At 42.2% G+C, this 19,179-nt stretch overlaps 1 protein-coding gene and 1 pseudogene across 18 annotated transcripts in view; both read left to right on the top strand.

Annotated features, from left to right (window-relative positions):
• The first annotated feature begins 1,435 nt into the window (after positions 1 to 1,435).
• LOC102122298 (ras-related protein Rab-40A-like) overlaps positions 1,436 to 19,179 on the top strand; it is a 79,085-nt gene continuing 61,341 nt past the window's right edge. For 2 of the 18 annotated variants that reach the window (XR_012430025.1, XM_074029575.1), the window contains exons 1-9: positions 1,436 to 1,839; positions 1,942 to 2,082; positions 2,209 to 2,258; positions 4,060 to 4,151; positions 4,543 to 4,683; positions 9,262 to 9,386; positions 9,779 to 9,886; positions 13,682 to 13,802; positions 14,204 to 14,306. Coding sequence is in view for 6 of the 18 variants with exons in the window: in XM_074029583.1 (XP_073885684.1) it covers positions 9,271 to 9,386; positions 13,682 to 13,802; positions 14,204 to 14,306; positions 14,652 to 14,800 (489 nt within the window). In the remaining 12 variants the exon portion in view is untranslated. Of the gene's footprint in view, positions 1,840 to 1,941; positions 2,083 to 2,208; positions 2,259 to 4,059; positions 4,152 to 4,542; positions 4,684 to 4,829; positions 5,588 to 9,261; positions 9,387 to 9,778; positions 9,887 to 12,201; positions 12,323 to 13,681; positions 13,803 to 14,203; positions 14,307 to 14,651; positions 16,331 to 19,179 lie in introns of those variants that run through there. The other 16 variants (XM_074029587.1, XM_074029586.1, XM_074029585.1 and 13 more) reach the window with 16 other exon arrangements.
• LOC141409420 (prohibitin-2 pseudogene) lies at positions 15,093 to 15,485 on the top strand (annotated as a pseudogene).

Here is a 19,179-nt window from a genome sequence, read left to right as displayed (position 1 = left end):
GGTAACCCTAGGAAACTAGTATACTCACTAACAACATATCTAAAATGTCATTAATTGTAAATAAACACCAGTCTATGTCTTATATTGATGTGGCTGTAAGGATAGTAATATCAGTGACACATTAAAGAAATTTTAAATTGACTAAAATTTCTTGTAACAAGTGATTTTTATATGTATTGAGTCATTCACTGCTCATAGCTCTCTTACGAGATAGATATTGTGGCTAATCTCTGTTTTATAGATGAAAAACTGAGGGACAGAGAGAGTGACTTTGCCCAAGACTACACAGTTAGGGAGTGGGTCAGCTTGGATTTGTGCCCAGTACATGTTGCTCCAGAGCCTGGAAGCTGTCACAAATTTGTTAAGTGAAAGCAGTCTGCACAAGTGAGCGTATTTTAGGAGGTCATTAAAAGTAATACTAAGTGTTTTAATACAGTTACACATTTACGCAAACATTGGACCTAGTGACAAAAGGTGGTTTGTGATCTTGGAGAGCCTGTTCATTGCAATCAAGGGACAGAAGCCATAGTAGGGGGATAAGGAGTCAACAAAGTGAACAATGTTAACAGAGACTGTAGAGAACTGTTTTTGGTACTTTGAATTTGAAGGAGGTAGGGAGAGACACAGAGAGAATGAATTAAATATCCTATTGCTGAATGAGTAATAAGGGGTTAAGGAGGGATATTTTAGAATCAATTCCTTTAAACTTAAGTACATTCAAAAGTTAATGTAAAGGAGCTCTCTAATCTCAGATGTAACCTTGAAGTTGTCCATATATTTATTTCCCTACTACCATCTCATTTCTATTATGGAGTTAATGAGACACCTCCATTGGAATACTATGGGCTTTGAGTGAAATACAGATTTAGTTATTAGTGATTAAAAGTGGGAAAACTGTGTGAAAGAAGTGCTCATAACTCTTGGACTTTTACCTCTCAGGGAGGCAGCAGGTGGCTGAAATTCTGGCGTGCTGTGACTGGATAATGCATGATCTGAGGACCCCTATACTGATGACTGTGGATGGGGCCACATTTTTTTCTACAAATATATTCATATACTGAGCAGTCAGGAGCAGCCCTTAGGCAAATACCACACCTTGCTTCTCTGGTGTGATTGATATCTGAGCTCACCAGGTGAGTTCAAAAACATGCCCATGTTCCCAGCATTGGGAACTGGGTCTGCTGAAAGGCCTGATGTTGGCCAGCTTTTATGAGATTATGAAGCACCCAAGAATGTAGAGAACGTTCTGTTTCTAAAACTTTGAACTCAAGGCATATCAGAGAGAGATTTGCCTTCCTTATATGGATGTCTGTGTTCTCATTAGGAGAGAAACAATGAAAAATAACTTTTCACAATGCCTGCCTTAGCCTTGAGGCTCAACCAGCCCCCATTTCTGTGTCTCAGCATTTAAAGGGCTATTGAAGTCCCACTCCATGCTATATATTCTCCACAGGTTTTCTCATTAACTCCTCAGGACAGCTCTGTAAGGATGGTATGGTCAGTCCCATTTCACAGATAATCAGGCTCAGACTCACAGAGTCTAAATCACCTAAAGTGGCAGGATTGGAATGAGGTTCCATCTCTCACCCTCCCTAGAGGACCCTGAGCAGCCTCCCTTTTAGAAGATGGGCTTCCAGGACTTGAGAAATGGTCAGAATCCATTGCCCTGCTATTCTGGACCCATGCATCCTCACTCCACAGCCCCTCTGGGTGATGAAGAAGACAGATGATATCCTGCCCCTTGTGCCGAGAGACCTGGTTGTTGGGCTGCAAGAATTGGCTGATTCCTGAAGTGGTGAGTGGGCTCAGTCAGAAGCTCAGGTGTTGGCTTTGGGACAGGTGAGCTGGACAGAAGGAAAGTAACATGCCCTGAACTACTGAAAGCAAATGCACTCTATATTTCATCTCCTTTAATCTTTTTGTTTTTGTCTGTTTCGGTAGAGACAGTGTCTCGCTATGTTGCCGAGGCTTGCCTTGAATTCCTGACCTCAAGTGATCCTCCCACGTCAGCCTTCCAAAGTGCTGGGATTACAGTCATGTACCACCTCACCTGGCCTCCTTTAATCTTAATTGCTATCCAAGGTACCCAGTATTCAGATGAGGGTGCTGCCGTTAGGGGAGTTTTTTCGAGGAGAAAACTTTATCTCCTGACCAGCCGCTAACTCTGGAATACTCTAAAGTTTTATCATTTTCTCTTGATGCCTCCAGGTCTCTGAATGCTCTAATCTCCCTCCTGGCTGACAGTACGGGCTCCTCAGGTATTTTCCAAAGTTTTTTCTTTTTAAATTATGACATGTATAATTTTTAAGTCTCATTATGGAAATTTAAAATGCTTTCCAAATGAAAAATAAAAACCCAGTAACAATTGTATTAAAACGAGGAAGGAAACACTTTTAAAACTACATCTCAGATATTGGGTTGGTGTCTGTGATTTGTGAAACATAGTTGTTAACAAACTGGCAACAATTTCAACAGATAATTCAAATAAGTATATACGTGAACAATAAATATTAAAAAACAGAGAAACCACAAGAACTAATGAGATGCAAATATTTTAAAATCCTGAGAATTTATAATAAGTGGAAACAACAAGATACAAAAGATGAGGACTGTGATTGCACATTTGGAACAGACAATGTGTGTGTGTGTTGGGGGGAGGGGTGAACGTGTTCATGTGCACCTCACAGGGACACATCTAGAGAGTATGCAGAATCCTGGGGACAGCAGACCCCTTGGAATCAAGGGGTGGGAGTTGGACCAGTGAGAGTGCAGATTAATTTCAATTTATGAATGTATTCATATATTGTTTGAAATTCAGTATTTGGGAATAAAATATTTTGATAAAGATTTGAACACACAAGAAATTTTTGAACTGATTGTCAAAGGTAATATGCACATATTTTCATTAATTTGAAAAAGAATTCATTGTGTTATATGGTGAAAGAAATAAAACATCTAATTGACTGTGTGTGTGTGTCCTCTAGCTCTATCACCCCATATACACACTCACAGATGTAGCATTATCTTTCATTCGGGTGGGCACTGTAACCAATCTGAGTTTTATATATCCTAAAACGTGATGAATACAAGGAGACTGCTATCATTAGGTCAATAATTCAAAAAAACCTCTGGTTGATATAGTGAAGCTAACTTCCAACCTCAATCCCTTTCTCTCCCCTGCTGAGCCTCTGGTCTGACTCTCAATGCTGCGATCCTGTCTTTGGCTACCAGGAGGCATCACAGCTATCTCCATGTCTTTTGTTCTTTTATTTTAGAAAAGGAGTACATTTTGCTAAGAGTAACAAATGTTATGAAGTGATTTGTTTACTATGACACCAGTTCTATTTGGAAAATTCACATATTAAAGCAGGTCCATTTGCTGTTGATTCCAAATCTACATCATGTTCATTCATTTATCTCTTCTCTCCACGATATAGGTTGAGGTGTCCATAAGGTGGATAGGTTCCTCCCAGAGAGCAGGGCATTCACTCTTCATTACTGCACCCCTGTACAGGCTTCCCAGGCCTTCTCCCAACCCCTCTCAGTCATCCTCTCTCCTGGACACTATGAACACAGCTGCCCAGGTCCTATATCAGTGACCCATCCACTCTCAGCCACCTCCTGCCTGCCCTGCACTGACCAATGACGACTGGTGACTGCCAAGATGCACTAGAGCTACCTGGTGTTTCATGGCATGGATTTCCTAGAGGATATGTTTTTACAGTCTTCTTTTTTACCCCTATCATTTTTTTTTTCTTCCCAGTATGGGGAAGTGGATTTGGGTCTGCTCAGAGGCATGACGTTGAACAGCTTTTATGAGATTAGAAAACACCCAAGAATGTAGAGAACATTCTGTCTCTAAAACTTTGAACTCGAGGCATATCAGAGAGAGATTTGCTTTCCTTATATGGATGTCTGTGTTCTCATTAGGAGAGAAACAATGAAAAATGACTTTTCACAATGCCTGCCTTAGCCCTGAGGCTCAGCCAGCCCCCACTTCTGTGTCTCAGCATTTAAAGGGCCATTGAAGTCCCACTCCATGCTATATATTCTCCATAGGTTTTCTCATTAACCCCTCAGGACAGCTCTGTAAGGATGGTATGGTCAGCCCCATTTCACAGAGGCTCACAGAGTCTAAGTCACCTCCCCAGGTAAGTGGCAGGATTGGAATGAGGTTCCATCCTTCACCCTCCCTAGAGGACCCTGGGCAGCTTCCCTTCTAGAAGATGGGCTTCCAGGACTTGACAAATGGCCAAATTCCACTCCCCTGCTATTGTGGCCCCACGGGTCCTCCACTCCACAGCCCCTCTGGGTGATGAAGATGACAGAGGAGGTGACATCTTGTCCTTTGTACCAAGAGACCTGGGTGTAGGGTCACACGAGTTGGCTGAGGTGGAGAGTGGGCTCAGGCAGAAGCTCAGGTGTTGGCCTTGGGACAGGAGAGCTGGAGGGAAGGAAAGTAATATGCACTAAACTACTGTAAGCCAATACACTTTATATTTTATCTCCTTTAATCTTTTTTCTTTCTTCTTTTTTTGGTAGAGACAAGGTCCTGCTATGTTGCCCAGGCTTGTCTTGAATTCCTGGCCTCAAGAGATCCTCCCTCCATGGCATCCCAAAGCACTGGGATTACAGGCATGAACCACCTCACCTGGCCTCCGTTAATCTTAACTGCTATCTGAGGTACCCATTATTATGACCATTATTCAGATCAGGGTGCTGCCTTTAGGGGAGTTTTTGTGAATCCAGGAGAAAACTTTGTTATCTCCTGACCAGCAGCTAACTCTGGAATACTCTAAAGATTTATCATTTTCTCTTGATGCCTCCAGGTCTCTGAATGCTCTAATCTCCCTCCAGGCTGATAGTACGTGCTCCCCAAGTGTTTTGCAATGTTTTTTCTTTTTCAGTTATGACATGTATAATTATTAAGTCCCATTATGGAAATTTAAAACATTTTCCAAATGAAAGATAAAAACCCAGTAACAATTGAATTAAAACAGGGGGGAAAACATTTTCAAACTACATCTCAGATGTTGGGTTGGTGTCTGTGATTTGTGAAATGTACTCATTAACAAAACAATTGGCAATGATTTCAACAGAAAATTCAAATAAGTATATACATGGACAATAAACATATTAAATATGCAAAAACCACAATAACTAATAAGATGCAAATATTTTAAAATCCTGATAAATGATAATAAGTGGAAATCACAAGATGAGGACTGTGATTGCACTTTTGGAGAAGACAATGTGTGTGTGTATGGGGGGGTGAACGTGTTTATGTGCATCTCACAGGGACATGTCTGAAGAATATGTGCCATCCTAGGGACAGCAGACCCTTTGGGGTCAGGGGGCAGGAGTCAGGTCTGTGAGAGATGCAGGATAAAATTCTTATTTTTGAGTGTAATTTTGCATATTTTTAAAAACTTTATATTAAAGAGAAGAGTATTTTGATAAAAACTTGAGCACAAAAAATCTTTATGGAGAGATCAACAAAAGAATTGTATATATGTATTCACTAATTTGTGAAAACAATGTATTTGATTTTATGGTGAAACAAAATAGATAAAAATTGAATTGACTGTATTTCTACGTGTGTGTGTGTGTTTGTGTCTGTTTCTCCTCCAGCTAAATTACTCCAAATACATGCTCACGGGTACAGTTTTACCTTCAATTTAGAGGTTGGTGGTCTAGCACTAATCTTGCTTTTAGATATACAGGAAAATGAAAGACACAGAGAGATTGCTACCATTAGGTGAATAATTCCAGAAAACTTTGGGTGATACTGAAGTCAAGGTCCCAACCTCCATCTGTCCTTCCCAGTTGATGAACCCCCTAGTCTGAAATTCTCAGAGCTGCAATCCTGACTCTGGCCGGAAGTGATATCTAACTCCATTATTATTTTCCTTTTTCTAATGAAAAAGAGTACATTTTTCAAAGAGTGTCAAATGTCTTGGGATGGTTTGTTTACTGTAAGTTTTCTTTGGAAAATTCACATGTATATTAAAAGCAGGTCCATTTGCTGTTGACCCTAAATCCACATGTCATTCATTGATTTATTTCTTCCTTTGTTAGTGCAGGTTGAGGCGTTCATACTGTAGAGGGGTCCCTCCCAGGGTGTAGGGTGTTCACTTTCCATTACCCCACACCTGTACAGGCTTCCCAGACCTCCTCTTAGGCATCCCCTCTCCGGGACGCTATGGACACAGCCGTCCAGACCCCATTCCAGTGCCCCCATTCTCTTCCACTCACCTCCCGCTGCCCTGGTTTGCGCTACACCAGCCTGCTAAGGACTGCCAAGGCTCGCTTGTCATACATGGTGTTTCATTGTATAGATGCCATGGAGTATATGTTTTTGCAGTGTTCTTTTACACCTATCAATTTTTTTCTGGAAGAATTAGAATCATTCTGTCCATAGGTTCACAGACTGGGTTTTAGTGGAGGGTATTTTATTTTTTTGCTCATTGCGTAAACGTTTGTAGAGGTTTGACGATGAAGGTACGTTGGTGCCCCCTCGTGACAGGAGTCTGAACTGCAGCTTTTACATCTGAGCAGGAAGATGGGAAGGAGCGGTTTAGCTCAAGCCCACTCTATGGAGTTTTCTGGAAGTCTGGATGGAAAATGGAGCAATTCCAGGCTAAAGGAATATTGATGGCCTCCAAACAAAGTGCAGCCTCTCACTATGCTGAAGAGAAGGCTTTATGTGGGAGCAAGGAAAAGATTATTTTTATTTGTATGCTTTGAGTCCTCTGAAAAAATAGCTGTAGATGGATATGAGCAAAAATGGATCCTGGCTACTGATGATCTTTGTAACCTGCCTTTGACTTTATTATGACAATTTTCCCATGAAAATACATGTCTACCATAACATTTTAAATTACTTTACAACATAATTTTAGTTTTGATTTTTGCCATCAACTGGATGTTTCATCATATGGATGGTACCACATTTATTTCACTTTGAGATAAAAATGTAGTTCCTTTACCATGTTTTATTATAAACAGTAGCAAACATAACATCCTTGCTCACATATATGCAAATATATTTGTAAGAGTTTCTTTATGAGATTCTCAAAATACTCTTTCATTATGAAATCATACTATAAAGTTATTATATTAACACAATACATGATAACATTATTACTCATATGTATTGACTAATACGGTATGTAAGTGTCTGCTCACACACTGGAAATAATGTTGATTATTGCTAACTGGTTAGGCAAGAAATCATCTCTCATCATTGTTTTCATTATCACTTATTTTTACTGCCTCCTAGAATTCCATCCTATGGATGTGACATAATCAATTTTCACAACCCTGTGTTATTCAGAGTGTCCTGATATTTCCTTTTATCTACACTGGCATGTTTTCAAGGTCTGTGCTCTGCTGGAGGGCACAGTTCCTGTGGCTGTTTGCACTGAGCTGAATACGTCCTCTTGGAACACAGCAAGCTGTCTTAGAAAAATTCTAGTATTGTGATAATAGAACCTGATTAGCACATGAGTGTGGGGGAGTGTGTGTGAATGTGTGCAAGTGTGTGTGTGCTGACAATCACACTTGCCTCTGCTTCCTTCTGCCTCTTTATGGCTTTGCATCCTGTTTGGTCTCCCTTTCTAAATTGAGGTCTAGCAGTGAAGAGAGGGTATTGTTAGGATGGCAGTCCTTATAACCAGACCTTTATCAGCATCCTTCACTACATCCTGAAGTTAAACTTCTAAAAAGGAAATTGTTGGTGCTTAGTGTATGCGCCTATGTAACCCTTTGATAAGTATTGTCGTGCTGACACCCAGAATGTTAGCGCCGTTTAGGCTCCCCAAAGTGCAACAACATGAAAAAGTTTGGAGAGGGGTGAGGAAAGTAATAATGCTGGCATCCTGTCACAGAGGGAAGGCCCGGGACCCTGTTGTGGTCCCACTCTCAAGCCATCACAACATTTGGAAGACATGAAAATGATCAGACCTGAATTAGACTTCAGGTAGCATGTAGGGTGGGGAAAAGGTCATTGGAGGAACACAGGACATAGAGTCAGGGCTGGGATACAGCTACAATTTTATGTACATTCGTGTTTATGTAAGACATGTGCATCAAGGCCTTTTTATGAAAAATTTTGGTCATTCCTGTGGTACAATAGAAGCCTTGGCCAATATTTGTTAAACAAATTTCTTGCAATATTATTTATAGACAATAGAATCCATTCATTTTAAGGTTGGCAATTTTTATTAAATGTATAGAGTTGTACAACCATCACCATAATTGAGTTTTAGAAATTGCAATTGCCCCCAAAACTCCCATTGTGCTTCAATGCAGTTAAACCTGCACCTATCCTCAGCTCTTGGAACCACAGTTATGCTTTGTGTGTCTGTGGATTTGTTCATCCTGGACATTCATATAAATGGAATCATGTAATATTTGATATTTTGCATCTGTCACTTAGCATGATGTTTTTAGGGTTCATGCATATTGTAGCATGTAGCAGAATTCATTCATTTTTTTAAAGGCTGAATAATATTCTATTCTAAGGATATACCACATTTTGTTTATCCATCTCTCTATTGATGGTCATTTAGATGATTTCTGCTTTTTGCCTGTTATGAGTGATGATGTTATATACATTTATGTACAAGTTTTTATGTAGACATAGGTTTTCATTTTTCTTGGCTATGTACCCAGGAGTAGGATTTCTGGGTCATATGGTAACTCTCTGTTTATTCATCTGAGGAACTGCCAGACGACTTTCATAACCCTAACAGTCTTGAGAAGTACAGGCTCAGTCTGTTGCTTCTCTTGTGATTTGACTGTGGTTACAGATTTTTAGAAGGAATACCACTAGTTCCGGTGCCCTTCTTGTCACATCGTATCCGGGAGTATACAATGCCTGCATGATGTCACTGGTGATGTTAATCTTCATCATTTGGTTAAGGATGGTGTTTGTCATGTTTCTCCAGTGTACAGAAACTATTTTTCATGTACCTAGAGAGCATAGGGAGAGAAGAAGGAAAACACACATTTCTAATTTCACTGTGAGTCAGTTCATTTCTATGTGGTGGAATGAGCACCCTGATGGGCCTGGGGGGAAGGGAAGAAAGTGGTTTTACCATCTCCATCCAACTGAGTCATGGACCCCATGAATGGAGTTTGGGGTACAGGGATGAAGTCATCACTCACCCCATTTCTTACTGTTTCATAGTTTTTCCTACCTCCTGTTTCCCCCTACCCTGTTGTGTATGACAGAAATGTGTTTCCTTTGCACTCCAGAGGGGCTTAATGGAAACCTCATACTATGTCTGCTGGACAGGACACCGGAGCAAGGATACTGGAGAGCTCTCTGCATCCTGGCACAAAATCCAAACCAGTAACTCTGGGACGTTCTTGACTCAGGGGTAAGTCACTTCTCCTGCTTGCCTCTCTTGGAGAGTGCATATTTCTGTTATGTAGGAGCTTCATTGCTGTGTGGTAGAGTGATGCTGAGGCACACAGAAGCAGGTAGAGATGGAGCACCTGGTGGGTGAGCCAACACCCAGGGCACGGGCTCCAGGACTTGTGCTGCTTGATCCACCCTTCTCATGGTCTGGGTCTTCCCATCTTTCGGTCCTCTCTCTGAGTAGCTTGGATTCCTGTTACATCTCATACTGTCACAAAGAGCAGGGGACAAATGGGGTGGGGAAGGGAGCAAATACAGAGAGAGGTAGAAGTGATCCCTGGAGGGCCTGCTGTTTTCTGTTCTCTTCCCTGTTCTTTCTTGTTTCACATGTTTCTTTATTTCACCCCACAGTTAATCTCAGAAACCTGGTAATCCATATGACCCCACAGCTATGCCTCATGGCCCAAAGGGTCAGATTTCATCTCCACAGTCGTCTTCCTCAACGTGAAGGGCTGTTGAGTGAGTACCCTTAGGGCACAATACTAGGGAAGTGTAAAATTATCATCTTCCAAATGGGAAGCTGCTGGTTCCATTGTTGGGGGTGGGGGGCAAGAGATGGAACCTCATTGCCATTCTGCCACTTATCTGGAAAGGGTCTTAGTCTCTGTGAGCCAGAGCTTGACCATCTGTGAGATGGGACTCACCATACTTTCTTCACACCACTCTCCTGATGGGTAAATGGAATAAACTATATATTTTTATACCACTATCTTAGTCTGTTTAGTATTGTTATAAAGGAATATCTGAGGCTGCATACCTTATAAAGAAAAAAACAAAACAAAACATAGTAAAATCGTTATGTGGCTAACAATTTTGATGGTTGGAAAGTTCAAGATTGGGCATCTGCTTCTGATGAGGGCCTCAGGAAGCCTCCACTCACAATGGAAGGCCAAGGGGAGCTGGCTTGTGCAGAGATCATATGGCGGGAGAGGGAAAAGAGATGAGAGGTGCTGGGCTCTTTTCAACAACCAGCTCTTGTGGGAACTAATAGAGCAAGCACTCACTCATCACAGCAAGGATTTACCTTTCATGAAGGATCTACCCCCATGACCCAAACACTTCCTGTTAGGCTCCACCTCCAACATTGGGGATCAAATTTCAACATGAGGTTTGGAGGAGACAAACATCCAAACCGCAGCAAACACTTACTGAATTTTTTTCTTCTAAAAATGTTGTTTCTGAGATGTCTCTAATAAGGTGACTTTGGGGCTGTTTTGATATTTTGGCCATGCTGCCATGACCATTCTTGCACACATGCCAGAGACTCTGCAGTGCAGACTTGAGAGGACAGCAGTTGATGGGGCCATGCTTGCTTCTCTCATACATGTTGCCGAGTGTATCTGCAAAGATACTCTGTACCGTTTTGTCCTCCTGCAGCAGTGTATAGGATTTTTATGACTCCACAATTTCAATTTAAACAGGACACAGCATAGATACAAACTCACTTATCAGGTTTTCTTATCAAATTCTAGAATTATTCCAGGACATATTCTGAGGCATAAAGTAGGACTGTTATGTTTGTGTTTAGAAATGCACATGTGAAATATGCCATTTATGTGGATATCGATGGAAAAAAATGAAAAGTATTTTAACATTATAGTGATAGGATATAAAAGTAGCAAATATTAATAAAGTTGGGAAATCCATTATTGCACAAATCTAGAGAAACAGGTGCTCTCATCTTGTAGTTGGTTGGGATATTCATTAGTAAAGAGATTTTAACTTTCAACTAGACAGTATATACTAAAAATAGTCATGCTCTTTGACAAAAAAAAAATCATTTGTGGAAACATATTCTCCAGATACAGCCTGCCAGGCTCATGTGTCCCTATTGCTGAGGGCTGAGCTGACCATTTCCCTAGCTGATTTGTTACCTTCAGCCCCAGTCCCATTCCCAACCCTGAGCGATCTATCCTTCCAACCAAACAGGAGAATCTGTCTCATGGCTGAATGCCCAGCCTTGATGAACCATATACAGAGCTTCTCCAAATTGACATGGAGCAATGCTCAGGTCCCTACTCCCGTCGGGACCTGTAGACCTCTGACCTCATCCCTGTGTTGGAGAAATCTCTCTTCTTCTCCCTTCTCTGTGTCCTCAGGACCCTTCCCCTCCCTGCCAAGTACAAGCAGTCCAATCCTTTCCTTAAGTTTAAGTTTTCACACAGGATGAAGCAAACACTGGCTTCAGACAGCTTCTGCTTCCAGCCCTGCTATAAACCTTCCTTGAGACAGGGGGAAACAGGCCCAAGCCTTTTTTTTTTTTTCTGGAAATGCAGGGAGGGTGATATGGTTTGGCTTTGTGTCCCCATCCAAGTCTCATCTTGAATTGTAATCCCCAGGTGTTGAGGGAGGAATGTGGTAGGAGGTGATTGGATCATGGGGGTGGTTCCCCCCATGGTGTTCTGATGATAGTGAGTGAGTTCTCACGTGATCTGATGGTTTTATAAGTGTTTGGCACTTTCCTCTTCACACACTCTCTTTTCTTGCCGCCTTGTGAAGAAGGTACTTGCTTCTCCTTAACATATCTCCATGATTGTAAGTTTCCTATGGCCCCCCGCACATCCGCCCAGCCATGTGTAACTGTGAGTTTTTTTTTTTTTTTTTTTTGAGACGGAGTCTCGCTCTGTCGCCCAGTCTGGAGTGCAGTGGCCAGATCTCAGCTCACTGCAAGCTCCGCCTCCCGGGTTCACGCCATTCTCCTGCCTCAGCCTCCCGAGTAGCTGGGACCACAGGCGCCGCCACCTCGCCCGGCTAATTTTTTTTGTGTGTTTTTAGTAGAGACGGGGTTTCGCCGTGTTAGCCAGGATGGTCTCGATCTCCTGACCTTGTGATCCGCCCGTCTCGGCCTCCCAAAGTGCTGGGATTACAGGCTTGAGCCACCGCGCCCGGCCAACTGTGAGTTAATTAAACCTTTTTCCTTTAAATTACCTAGTCTTAGGGAAGTTCTTCACAGCAGTGTGAAAACGGACTAATACAGAGGGTAAACACAAGGAGAACAGATATTAAACTCCTTAACAATATATGTCCTGATGCTAAAGATCTGCCACCAGCAACTCAAGGTGCCTAGATTGGCACGTTCTGGCAGTGGACCTGCTGAGCAACCTCTTTTCCATCCAGCTCTGTGGTTAGGAGCATGTGCTTTGTAGTCACAGACATCTGTGAAGAAGAAAGGATACTAGTACCTCACTAGCAGGGCTGTCATGAGATCGAATCCAGACACTAACATAAAGAACCTGGAGCTGGGCCCCTCTAAACACTCTGCTCCATAAGTAGAAGTTATCTTTCCTCTTTGGAGCAGAAATTCATATGTGAATTTCACCTGCCCCTGCGACGGCATGGGCCCCTTAACCAGCATGCACATCAGAGTCGCCTTGATGAGCCTTTTCTAAACCCTCAGTTGAAACCCCCTTGTTGGTAGAAATAGGACTTCTGTACAAAGGCCATTCAAGTCATTCGGCTGTAATAATATGGGCCTCAGAAAATGGATACCTCGATGTGGCACCAATAGTGTATATGAAAGTCTGTTTCTCCTTTATTTCACCAACGTAGGTATTATCAGCTTTTGTCTTTTTAAAAAAAATCTGATCTGCTCATTGTCGCACGACCTGCCCTGACTTATTGGGAAGGTCATCTCAGATGGTCATTAAACTTACATATTCAGAGGCTCTTCTCCTAAGGTTTCCAGATTTAGCAAATAAAAATACAAAATGCCCAGTTGTATTCAAATAAAAATTGTATGTCACATTCACAAAAACAGAACCAATGTAATGTGTATACACACACACACACACACACACACACACACACACGTATATGGTGAGAGAGAGAGACTAATTTTCAAGAATTGGCTCACATGACTATGGAGGATGAAAGTCCAAAATCTGCAGAGCCGGTTGGCAGACTGGAGACTAGAGAATATCCAATGTTGCAGTTCAAGTCTGAAGGCTATCTGCTAGTAGAATTTTTTCTTGCTTAGAAGAGGTAAGATTTTTGCTCTATTCAGGCCTCCATCTGATGGGATGAGGCCCACCCACATCATAGAGGGCAATCTGCTTTTCTCAAAGTCCACCAATTTAAATGTTGATCCCATCCAAAAACACCCTTGCAGGAACATGCAGAATAATGTTGAGATACTTGAACAATGTGGCCCAGCCAAGTTGACACATAAAGTCACCATCACATTTACACTAAAAAATTATTCATTGTTTATCTGGAATTCAAATTTGACTGAGTATATTCTGTTTTTTCTGACAGTCCTACTCATGGAGGACTCTGTGTTGAACCAAGGTGCTTCATGCAACAGCCCCAGCTGAGCTCCCAGCAGATGCCAGCACCATTCGCCATCCATGTGAGTGAGCTCTCTTGGATGTCCCAGGCAAGTGTAGCATGCTGATGACTATAGCCCCAGGTGACAGACACCACATAGAACAGAAAACACCCAGCAAAGCCCAGTCAATTCATAGAATCCTGAGAGATGATAAATAGCTATTGTTTGGGGACATTTTGTTAAGCACAAGTGGTTATCTAAAACCTTATGGTTTTGGTGACCTTTTCTTCATTTTCTGTGATCTGCTCTCAGATCACAGATCGTGAAGGCTCGGGGGGGCTTTGTTATAATTTTGACTATAGTCTGTGTTTTAGTTTATGTGTGGGTATATATTTCTGAACATACCATTAATTCCTTTTTGATGGGATTTTCAAGGGAGGTTTTCATAAAATATGCTTTTCTACCTATTCTTGCAATTTAGAACACAATTCCAATCTCTCTCTCTATAGGATAAGCCTCCGATGCAATCACTTGTGTTAAGAAATTTAGAGAATGTTGATATAAACTGTTCCCTGAGCCATATGGAAAGCTGTATCTTCTGCAGGTTGCTTGGTGAGTATACAAGGAGTACAAGGTGTATTTATTGACTTTGAGAAGTGTTTCTCTAAGAAGGTGTACTGAAAGATTTTCTCCTGCTACAGGGATAGCCCTTAAAAAGGAAGTCACTTTCCTTAGGTACACAGACAGGGCTCCTTCAGCAGACAGCAGATAGATATGCAATGCAGACCTTGTTTTCTGTGATGGTCCCAATGTATCACTGCATAAGTCTGTCCAATTCTGGGGTTTGTTCATAGGAAACCTATGTGCCAGCAAATCTATGTCACATTCTCCAGTATCTCCTTTATAAGGAATAAAGTCAATGTATTGTTCTTCTTATTCTTTTGTCATATTTCTCAGTTGGTGTACAACTCAGACTTGGAGCTGGAGGGCATTTTGGGGGCCCCTTAAAGATCCAAGCATTGCGAAGCAAGACTATAGGAATAGTTGGGGAGCAAGCGAGACACAGGAGAGTAGAGCTGTGGACCTATTGTAAGCCCCACCCCTGAGGGCAGAGCAGAACATATACTTGGTTAAGTGAAGGTTACAACCAAGAGTTTTAAAGGGAGAGGACCTGGGCTGTGCAACCTGTTTCTCCTTCCAAACTCACCAATTAGATGGGACATTCCTGTGATAGAGGAGTGAGTGTATCAAGAGGCCAGAAGTGTTTTGGGTATCGATGTCTCTCCACATAGAAGAAAATATTAAGAATGGTGGACAAGCAGTACCTAAGCTGGAGCGGGGTAGAGGCGGGCCAGCACCCACTTCTGACCTCCAGTGCCGCCAGCCTCAATATCAGACATGGCCCAGAACTTGAAGGACTTGGCAGGACGGCTGTCCGCCGGGCCCCGGGGCATGGGCACAGCACTGAAGCTGTTGCTGGGGACCAGCGCCATGGCCTACAGTGTCCGTGAATCCGTGTTCACTGTGGAAGGTGGGCACAGAGCCATCTTCTTCAATTGGATCAGTGGAGTGCAGCAGGACACTATCCTGGTCGAGGGCCTTCACTTCAGGATCCCCTGGTTCCAGTACCCCATTATCTATGACATTCAGGCCAGATCTCGAAAAATCTCCTTCCCTATAGGCTCCAAAGACCTACAGATGGTGAATATCTCCCTGCAAGTGCTGTCTCGACCCAATGCTCAGGAGCTTCCTAGCATGTACCAGCGCCTAGAGCTGAACTACGAGGAATGAGTGTTGCCGTCCATTGCCAACGAGATGCTCAAGAGTGTGGTGGCCAAGTTCAATGCCTCACAGCTGATCACCCAGCGGGCCCGGCTATCCCTGTTGATCCGCCGGGAGCTGACAGAGAGGGCCAAGGACTTCAGCCTTATCCTGGATGATGTGGCCATCACAGAGCTGAGCTGTAGCAGAGAGTACACAGCTGCTGTAGAAGCCAAACAAGTGGCCCAGCAGGAGGCCCAGCAGGCCCAATTCTTGGTAGAAAAAGCGAAGCAGGAACAGCGGCAGAAAATTGTGCAGGCCGAGGGTGAGGCCGAGGCTGCCAAGATGCTTGGAGAAGCACTGAGCAAGAACCCTGGCTACATCAAACTTCGTAAGATCCGAGCAGCCCAGAACATCTCCAAGACAATCGCCACATCACAGAATCATATTTATCTCACGGCTGACAACCTCGTGCTGAACCTACAGGATGAAAGTTTCACCAGAGGAAGTGATAGCCTCATCAAGGGTAAGAAATGAGCCTTGTCACCAAGAACTCCACCCCCAGAGGAAGTGGATCTGCTTCTCCAGTTTTTGAGGAGCCAGCCAGGGGTCCAGCACAGCCCTACCCCACCCCAGTATCATGCGATGGTCCCCCACACCGGTCCCCTGAACCCCTCTTGGATTAAGGAAGACTGAAGACCAGCCCGTTTTCTGGGGAATTACTTTCCTCCTCCCTGTGTTAACTGGGGCTGTTGGGACAGTGTGTGATTTCTCAGTGATTCCCTACAGTGTTGTTCCCTCCCTCAAGGCTGGGAGGAGATAACCACCAACCCAGGAATTCTCAATAAATTTTTATTACTTAAAAAAAAAAAAAAGAATGGTGGATAAGAATTCCCCAAAATGAGCCAATATATGTTTCAGTTGACTAGATTTCTGCCTACTAAATCATTACATTATTATACGCCTGCCACCTTGAAATAACTGAGATATCTTAAATGGCATTTCTTGGTGTTCCTACATCATTTACACACATGATTATAGACAGTCTCTTAGTCTTCTGCCACAGATAGCTAACTGCTTAGCATGTTGTGTAAGTTTTACACATCATCCTCAGAGGGTTAGCTCATCACCAGGAGCCCTAGGATACCTCCCTGCGTCTCTGTGTAGTGATGGTACTCAACTACTGTCACTTTTAAAGCAGGCAATATTCCTGCCGATGGGGAGATGCTTTGTTTCACCAAGTTGAGCAGAATTCCACAAATCGCCCTTGTCTGAGGCTAGTTCCTCTAATTAGTAAGCTTTCTCAGGAGGTGGCCTGAAGAGTGGAAGAGTGAAGTTTTTTTTTTGTTGTTTTTTGTTTTTTTTTTTGAGGAAGGCAAGGGGACAGAGGGCTGTGCAGAAGCATTTCTGATGTGGAGGACAAGCCTGAGCACCACGGTTGCCACAGAAACCAGAAGTCATTACTGTGACCTTGATGACTTTTTAATAGAAACCCCTGTGGGCTGGAGAGAATAGCAGGGTCCTGCCTTCAGGTGTTTGGAACTCAGTTGAGGGTGTGAGTGTCCCACAGTGGGAGCTGAAGTGCCTTGGGATGTGGGGAGATGAAGGAATCCCAGATCTAAGTCCCCTTACTCCCACTTTGAAACAAGTTGCTCTCACTGTTTTATGAGGGAGAGAGCTGGGACCCTTCTGGCCCCAGTGAGTGGGGTGTCCTGCTCCTGGTGTTCTGGAGCTACTTTCTATGTAAAGGTGGGACGTGGGAGGATGAGACAGGTAAGGACTCTCTGAGCCTAGCATCCCCTCTGTAAAATGGGGATAATTATGCTCACCCACAGTATTGCTGCAAGCTGCAGTGATAACACAGGTGCAAGCCCATAGCCCTGTGGTTACTGCACGATTAGGAATGCCTGTGTGAATTCAGGCCTCTTCTTAGTCCTTTACAGATTTGTTGTTAGGAGATAGATGAGGAAAGGAGAAGAAAAGGCCCTGGTGAGAAACCCATTGTATCTTCTGGTTGTAATGATCACTACCCAATTGTATCAGTGTCCCTGGTCACTGACCCAGTGCCTAGCATGGTTCCTGGCACACTGTTACTCTAAGAAAGCACAGGGATTGCTGGATTCTCTCTGTCCCTGTGCAGATCTTCATCAGGTTATTGAACTCATAACAGGTGTATGAAGGAGATGGGCTTTGAGGATCTGGGTCTTGATGGCTGCTGAAGCTTCTGCTTCAGATTTGAAGGGCAGCAGTCCTAAGGACACCCCGAAGACTTCCATCCCTGGTGGGATATGATGCCTGGCACAAGTGAGTTAATAGATCCTAACAAAAGCATGTTGTGGAATAGCTCTGTGAGGATTATAAAATAGTCTAAAAGTAGAGAAACTCCTTTGATCCCATCTTTGGAGAAGAGGTTTAGCAGGTGGAATTTCCTTCCATCAGCAGCTATGTGCTTTGTAGCTGCCCTTGAGGCCAATGTTAAAAATGCCTTTCGTTGTCACAAAGCAATGAATAATTCATTTGGGGAAGCAACTTGATGTTTAACATGTATTTGAAATAAATTTACATGTTTTCTGCCTGTATAAATAATCATCAGTGATTCCCATGTATCTCTCAGATGGGCGTTGAAATACACAGTAGGTCAGAAGGTCTTCCAAGCAACTGGAGATTGTAATATGCATTTTTCAGTGGTAACCACATTATTATCCATTCTATAATAAATTTTTTAAGAAGGCAGAAATGTACAAAGTATTAATTAAAACTGTCAAAATGTCAGATACAAAAGTTCCATATTTTGAAAAATAATAATTTCCATATAATTTGCTGTATTACAATGATACCCAGCCATGTCCCCTAAAATAACCAGCTAGGCCTAAATATTATTATCATTGTTTCCCAGGACATAAGATTTTCAGTTCTGTACTACTAGGACTCTCTATCCCTCCTATTGCCCTGCCCTCAGACAAACACAATACTTTGTCACTATAGATTAAGTTTTACATCCTAGACATTTATTTAAATGGAATCATAGAAATGATTTTCTGTTTGTGTTTGATTTTTGGTTTGGCTTCTTTCATTCACCAATTTAATTTTAGATGTATCCATTTTGTTGCACATATCAATAGTTCATTCATTTTCCTGCTGAATAGTATTCCAGTATATGGCTATATCGTAATTTTTTGTCCATTCACCTGTTGTTGGATATTTGAATTATTTCCAATTTGGATCTCTTGTAAACAAAGCTGTTATGAATATTTGTGAATAAGTCTTTCCATGGAAATAGGCTTTCTTTCTCATTAATAAACACTTAGGAGTGCAATGGCTGGATCATATGGTAGATGTAAGATTAACATTGTAAGAAACTGCCTGTTTCCAAGTGTTTATACTATTTTTCATTGTAGTTTTCATTTACATTTCCCTTACAGTGAGTGATGTTGAACATCATTTCATGTGCTTACATGACATTTGTATGTCTTCTTTAGTGGGATGTCTATTCAAATCTTTTGCCTGTTTCTTTACTGGTGTGCCTGTTTTCTTCTTACTAATATTTTCAACATATTCTGGATACAAGTCCCTTATTAGATATATAATTTTCAAACATTTTATCCCAGTCAGCAACTTACTTGTCATTTTTTTTCAACCATGTAGTTGGAAAGCTAAAGTTTTTAACTTTGAGAAAGTCCAATTTTTCAATTTCTTTGCTTATAGATTGTAGTTTTGGTGTCTC

The sequence above is a fragment of the Macaca fascicularis genome, chromosome X (assembly GCF_037993035.2).
Source record: "Macaca fascicularis isolate 582-1 chromosome X, T2T-MFA8v1.1".
Classification (NCBI taxonomy): domain Eukaryota; kingdom Metazoa; phylum Chordata; class Mammalia; order Primates; family Cercopithecidae; genus Macaca; species Macaca fascicularis.
This window is presented reverse-complemented; position numbering and strand designations above follow the sequence as displayed.